The sequence below is a fragment of the Vanessa atalanta genome, chromosome 12 (genome assembly GCF_905147765.1).
Source record: "Vanessa atalanta chromosome 12, ilVanAtal1.2, whole genome shotgun sequence".
Classification (NCBI taxonomy): Eukaryota; Metazoa; Arthropoda; class Insecta; order Lepidoptera; family Nymphalidae; genus Vanessa; species Vanessa atalanta.
In genome coordinates, this window is record NC_061882.1 from 2,617,076 (window position 1) to 2,624,922 (window position 7,847).

The 7,847-nt window shown below is 31.4% G+C and overlaps 1 protein-coding gene across 1 annotated transcript; it reads left to right on the forward strand.

Moving 5' to 3' along the window:
- Nucleotides 1–3,891: 3,891 nt before the first annotated feature.
- Nucleotides 3,892–6,909, forward strand: LOC125067904 (serine protease snake-like). Its single transcript, XM_047676799.1, has 6 exons — nucleotides 3,892–3,925; nucleotides 4,551–4,612; nucleotides 4,987–5,154; nucleotides 5,697–5,907; nucleotides 6,288–6,445; nucleotides 6,526–6,909. The coding sequence occupies exons 1-6, from the start codon at nucleotides 3,892–3,894 to the stop codon at nucleotides 6,745–6,747; spliced, it is 855 nt and encodes a 284-aa protein (XP_047532755.1). The 3' UTR covers nucleotides 6,748–6,909.
- Nucleotides 6,910–7,847: the final 938 nt, after the last annotated feature.

Below are 7,847 nucleotides of genomic sequence, written 5' to 3' on the forward strand. Positions count from 1 at the left end.
ACAACAATAGTGAGTATTGTTAATTGTCGGTAGAATATCTGATGTGTGGGTGGTATCTACCAAGACGGACTTGCACAAAGCCCTACCTCCAAAGAACACAAATGCACTCTATATTCCTTTACTCTAATAATCCAATAGGACGGCAAATACGATACCAACGTCTTTATGTGCTCGAGACACGGAGATGTACACATTTGCATCGTCCAGAGTGCGGGGTGCTTCTAAGAATTTTTCGATAGAAAACCCCAAAAACTTTTTCATCAGCTCGAACTCGGGCTTGAACCCAGGATCTTGAGATCTGCGGCCTAATCTAGCCACTAGACCAGCGAGGCAGCTATTTTTTTACTATTATAAAAGTTTTATATTTATTAATTAACGAATATTAACACCCAAAAATATCATATTCGATGTTATTGATAACTCGTAAAATAAGACGAAAACGCTCATGTAATTTTAAACTAATGAGGACTGGAAAAAGTCTACCGTCTACTATATTTTAACATTATCGTCACAAATAATAACTCCAATATTTTAACATCCAGACATGTCATTCGTGTAAATTTTTGTAATCGAGAATAGATGATGAATAAAAAAGTTCCCTCTGAACGTTTCAGTAAAGTTAGTCGTCTTCGTTACTTCCCTCAACTTTTCTTGTTAGGCCCGACAAGCCCAGAGAGGAGTTATAACAGGCCCTCTCGCGTTTATGGCAGTACTCCGAGATACTTTGGGGTCTTGCTTTTACAACGGTAATATATTAATGATCGATTATTATATTATATCTAATACAGACATTATAAAGGTTAAAATTAATAATAAGTCACGTTGTTTTAAATTTTTGACTAGTTCTCGCCCTTGCGTGCGGCTTCGCTCGTATTTTTGAGGGTAGTCGTCAATTATTAGGAATAAAAAGCCTATTCCTAAACCCTTCCTTGGGAATCAAGCTTGCTTCATACCAAATTAAAGTAAATTTGGTTCAATGATTTTGGGTGTGAAAAAACAACAGACATACAGACCGAGTTACTTTCGCATTTATAATACATTCATAGAATATTCAAAGGATAAATTTCATTCGTGTGTTCATTTTCATTTCTATAAGTGCTGCTGCAATTTTAGTCTATCTTTTATGATGTTTTTGTCAAATTTGTACTTGTTTCTTATAACATATTAAAATTGACAAAATCCCATTAAATAAAACGAATCCTTAAAAAAAATGATTTTTCACTAAACACATTTGTAATCTTTTAAAAACCACTTTCACTTACTAACTGTAAAAGTCCTTAGTAGAGTAATATCAACGAAACTGGACCCTTCGAGGGAAAAATAAAGGCAGAAAGCAATTATGTACCCTCGTCCAAGGTTGTCAAAATCTGAAACGATTAAAGCGATTTTCGCTCCCGTGAAATAGGAAAACCCCGTTTTAGTATCCCCATTGTTTTAACGTTCAGTTCATCCTTCGAGTTCTGTATTTCGTTTGTCTGCTATAAATTAGTTTTTTTCTCTGTCAATGGCAATTCAAAAGGGGATTACCCCGTTTTTACATTCTAAGGGACGGAACCTAAGTTTTAACGCTTAGCACATTTTAAAAAGTACAAAACAAATTAAATGAAAACGCAAGCAAATAGACGTTGTTAACTAAAATATATTTTGTAAAATTCTTATTTTATAGTAGCGAAAGTTTTCTGAAGACCTCGTGTTTATTTACCCTACAAATCGAGAAGCAAGCCACTTATTTCTAACACTTGTGAATGACAACCTCAAGTTTATAAATATTGTACTACTGCGCAAAATATAGGTATTCACAAAGTATACATAGGTACTTTGTTAACATTCTGGGTAGGCCACACTTTATTACTGCACTATCATCCGCACACGAATTATTCATTTTACATTGATTATGTAATTAGGATACTATTCAATATTGTGCTACATAAAACTTTAAACTACGGACCTTATATGGTGCGATAGATATATACAGCGTACATTTTTCCTCAATAACTAACAAACCCAACGGAATTTACTACAGTTTGAGTATTCAGATTCATCATTTCGTACATAATATATATAAATGTCCTGATCATAATAATCAACTAAAAACAGTCTGAGTTTGACAGTCGGACAGTTCAGTTTATTAGACGTTTGAAAAATGTTGTTTAACTTTTGTGTTGTGTTTATTTTAGTAATCATTTCCTCAGGTTAGTTTATATTAATTACTAATTTTTATTTATTTGTTTTTAAGCTAAATATTTAAACGATCATTCGGACGTTTCAAAATAGTATTTATTATTATTTAATAATTTTAAGATTGTATATATCGATGTTCTTTTAGTATTACAATGCTACATTCTATCAAAATATATCTGTGCTTTCATAATTCGTGAACAGATTGGATTTTTTTTAATGATTTGCTTAAAAATTATCATGACTTTAAATCTATCATTTAATTTATATTGCACAACCCAAAAAAGAAACCTAGATATTTTCTTAGTTTGGGTGTCCAGCGAAATTAAAATTATATTTTTTTCTAATGTGGCTTTTCCTTAAATTATTGGCACATCCTGCGGTCTGCTACTTGAATTTCGTCAGAAACTCATAACAAGATAAATGAGGACAGTGACTATAAACTGTAACAATTTTTATTGATATTTTAAAATGAAAGAAAATAGATATAAAGCTGTGGATACCTATGTGAAGCTTCAGATATAAGCATGTGCCAAACGAAACACGAAAATGCATATGAATCCGATAAGTTAATTGAAGCAGAGTAATTAGCTCTAAAGGGAAATAAGATCTTAGCACTACAGTGCCACATTTATGGGCAGTTTTTTTTTTTGTATACGCCGACCGGTAGGCAATGTCTCCACTCCACCTGATGGTAAGACGTAGTGGAGTAAAGAGAATGAACTACACTAGTCGCCCTCGCCATACCGGCCCGCAAGATGCCTCTTCACGCCTCGTTTGAAGGCTTTAAGAGGAGAGTATGCTGGTAGAGAATGTTTCACAATTGTATTTTATGTAGACGTAGCTTAAAACACTGACAATACGTGATTAAAAACTTGTAATTTCAAACATCATTTTTTATGCCAGTGTCGACTACATATATATTTTTATAATGTTTCAGAAATCGTCACATCTTTTGGTCGATCCCAAAAAAGACCCTGTAAGAAATATACACCAAAAATGCCAAATTACGATATGAATAACATTAGAGTGAGCGAACGCAGTAAGTATTGACTGTAAATTATTTTGTGGGAACTAAGATGTAATATGTTCCTAATATCCTCTTACACCGGTTCATATGGCGATACCAGATTATTATTAAAAGATCCTAACAACCCACGTAAACGAGTCAAACACGGACCATCTGACTTTGTTTAGGTGCTAATTTACTTTGATTTTAATAATATATTTTTAGCTTCAACAAAAATAATTAATCCATTTTGGAATTCGTTTGCTTTTATTTATTTATAATCTATACTAATATTATAAATGCTAAAGCTATATACGCCTGTCTGTCTGCCTTTTCACGGAAAAACCACTGAATCAAATTTGATGAAATTTGGTACATAATTTCCGAGGAGCAATACCTAAAACGCGAGAGTAGCCTCGGGTGACAACTAGAATAATTAATAACTTTATAACGACTTGACTGATTGAACTGAGATAATAGTCTCCAGTCAAGCTATTAACAATTTCAGAAATAGAGATACATACATTGAATGGTGAAAGAGGAAAACTAAGCAAACTTGTACTTCAAACAACTTTACCGCAATAACTTATAAACTATGTAATATAATATTTTTGTTCATATTTTCATAATTTTTGCAATGTTTCCTATAAAAAAACTTAAATATTTTATATTTTTGTTTAGAGTGTAAGGAGTATCTCTGGATAATGGACGAACGGGAGCAAATAAAAAAACACGCATGTAAGTTATGAAGTATTTATTTAATTTACAAATACAACATCAATACATTTTCACATCTATTAAAATTGTTGATACGATGATGAAACGTGTCCCTCTCGAGCGAGATCTCTATTCCCTCACTCTGATCATCTAATCTTTCTCTCCAATTGGAAATTCGGTTAGCTAACTACTACTTTTATATAATTTGTGGTAATATTCTTAAATACATAAACTTGTGCTAAATGAATGGTGGAAGCAATTAGAACTAAAACTTAGATCGCGAGTTGAAATCCAGGGAATCACCTAACCTTCCAAATAATTAATTATCAATTATAATTCATATCATGCTCGTCCTTGAAGAAAAACATAATATGAGCCTGCATGTATTGGATGCAAAATATGTGCGCAATGCTGCAGATTCAATCCACACTGGAACAGCGTTACGAAATAATTTCCTAAGATACTAGGCCAGACTTTTGTCCAGCAGCAGATATTTCACGAGATGTCACTGTTTAAATTATTTATATGCAAAATTTTTCATGTATCCAGATACAATTTTCGACTTAAACTGTAATTCACGAATTATTATTATTTAGATTACATTTCTTTAGAATGTTAAAAAAGTAATAATTATATATAATTACAGGTAAAAGAAATTATTTTGTAATAAGAGGTGCGAGAACGAAACCAGCGGAATATCCACATATGGTAAGTAAAAACCATTGGAAGAACTGTTAGACCGCATTTATTTATTCACACCTCGTTAAAAACAATTTACAAATACACTATAAAGTGAATTTGCCATTTCTTCAGGTTGATGGCACTTTTATTTACTCAACTTGATCGCATTTACATTTGCAGTAATTAGTACGAATATGACAATATATTTATATTTGTAATATCCGTACACGTATATAAATAAATCATCAAAGTGATTTTATTTCGGATTACATGGATTACCCTAGAGCCCAATTCAGAGCTTACTTTTTTATACCATATAAAGATTAATATTGTGAATATTTTACCGTTACTTCAGAATATATTTTTAATTGAAATACATTAATACATTTATTTTCTACTAGGGCGCCTTGGGTTGGATGACTTTCGACGATTCTTGGATATTTCTCTGCGGTTCTTCGTTGATCAGTGAAAAATTTGTGTTAACTGTAGCTCATTGTACGAAAACAAACAACGTTGCCGTGAAACACGTTCATCCCAAAATTGTTAGACTGGGAGTGACGGATATTTATGTAAGTATTTGCTGTATACCTACATTTTGACTTTTTAAATATTTGTTTAAGTAATTGAGAAAAGAAGACTACAACAGTCACCTTCAAAAGTACTGAAAAAAGTATGAGCTACATCTTACTACGCCAATATTATGCTAACCTCGGGATCTGAGATGGTTAAAAATTAGTACATTTACCGTGAATTAATTGACTTATTCACATTTAAATCCAAAACATAGTAGTTTATCGTGATATATTTTTTTTTTTTTTTTCACTATTGGACGTGCGAATATATTACCTGATGGTAAGTGCTCACCACTGCCAATAGATTGTCGCTGTAAGAAATGTTAATTTTTTCCAATGAACTATAGAAACTAAGATGTTATGCCTCTTTCTAGTTAAATTGACTCACTCACCCTTCAAACCGAAACATAACAATACTAATCCTTGCTATTTAGCAGTGGAATATACATATATATGATGAATGGTTGTACCTACCCAAACGCGCTAGCACACAGCTCTACCAACTAGTATAAGCTACAAGATATTTCTATGAATTTTAGAATTCAAGCAACGAAACTCCAATGGATGTCGACATTAAGAAAATAATACTTCATCCTCAATATGATCCTCCGAAAAAATATTACGATATTGCTCTTTTGGAACTAAAAACTGAAGTCCAATTTACGAAATTTATCCAGCCAGCTTGTTTGTGGAGCAAACCTTATTACCCAGAAAAGGAACTCACTGTTACCGGTTGGGGAGCTTTTGATAGTAAGTTCTCATTAACTTATTCGATCATGAAAAAAAATATTATCAACTTTTTATCGTAGTAATCACTACGTTGGAAAGGTACAATTTTTGAAATTTTATGGCTTAGATATGGAATATGTTTGAATTGAAACTTCAGTTGGCCTTTTCTACGAAATATTTCATAGAATAACATACCCGAAGAAGAATAGGTTTTGGTCGTTCAAAAATTCATGCACATTAGTAAAATAATTATAATTAGATTTTTATAATTAGTATTAAAATAATACTAAATTGTTCACGCTGTTGTAAATATTTTTTTATAATACTGTGAATTAATCGAATATAGCGTACGCAAATATCTGTTTAAATTAGACTTATTACAATGCATTTAATATTTACAGAGGCTAATAAGTTTTCACATAAACTTCTCTATGCGAAATTGGACTTATTCCATCCAAAACTTTGTGATAATTCAGTTTTGAATAATAGAAATTGGTGGGGAACGTCTAAACAACAATTGTGTGCTGGCAAAGCGGATGGCAGCGTAGACACGTGTTTTGTAAGTAATCTTATATAAATTAAAAATATATATATCATTAATTACTACGTTCTATTAAATTAATTTTAACATTATTTTAGGGTGATTCAGGTGGTCCATTACAATTCAAATTGTATGAAACGAAAAAAGAGGGCACCATGCATATGGTTATCGGGATAACATCATTTGGTTCTGCTAGATGTGCTCAAAAGGGCATTCCCGCTGTATATACTAATGTAGCTACTTTTATAAATTGGATTGAAAGATACGTGTGGCCAGAAGTAAGGTTTCGTTCTTCTAGTCGTATCATTTTCAGAGAATGACTAATATCTAAAAAAAAAAAAAAAACAAATTAATCCAATTAATAAAACAACTATTGTCCACCATTTTGAATTTCAAAGACTGCTAAGTTAAGACCATAGCCTATGATTTTTAAGGAACTCAAGCGGATCGTGTATATGCTAAGGTCTTTACTACGTACCATATTATTTATTAAAGTAATAAACAAGGATAATGAATAAATTCCTCTATTAGTTGCTTCTTAGTCGAGTATAAAATAATATTTTTTTATTAGAATGATCCTTCAATTTTATTTATGTTTAAAACATTATTTAATGTTTGTATTTTATAATCAGCTATAAATAAACGGGTATAATTTTTAAAATATATCGATATTTTGTTTGTGTTTTTTTTTTCACACACTCGATAACATTTTTATCTTAAAAATTAAACATAAGATCAGAATTGTTATGACTATTTTTTTAACTCTTTTAGGTAATTTAAAACTTATTCCGCTATTTAACTTAATCAAACAATATATTACGAGAAATTTATATTTATCTCGCATAAAGAGTATCGCTGACCTCTAGTCATTCCTCAGGGATCAATATTAGGTTAACAATATTTCGTTCCTTTCATAAATAACAAAATAGTCAATGTAAACTATGGGCTTAACATCTCATAACAATTTACATCATATCTTGGTGGAATAGGCAAATGGGATAGTATTAACTCAGCCGCGTTTCAGGCAAATAACGAGTAAACTAGTAGATATACCAAAATTTTAGAAATTTATATTTATCTCGCATAAAGAGTATCGCTGACCTCTAGTCATTCCTCAGGGATCAATATTAGGTTAACAATATTTCGTTCCTTTCATAAATAACAAAATAGTCAATGTAAACTATGGGCTTAACATCTCATAACAATTTACATCATATCTTGGTGGAATAGGCAAATGGGATAGTATTAACTCAGCCGCGTTTCAGGCAAATAACGAGTAAACTAGTAGATATACCAAAATTTTAGAAAAGTCCGTACATTAGACCTTATCATTCAACATTCAAAATTGGAAATAGTTCGTAGTAAATGTCTTTACCTCGTTCTAATTCAACAATTCAATAACCATATAAATTTATCGGTT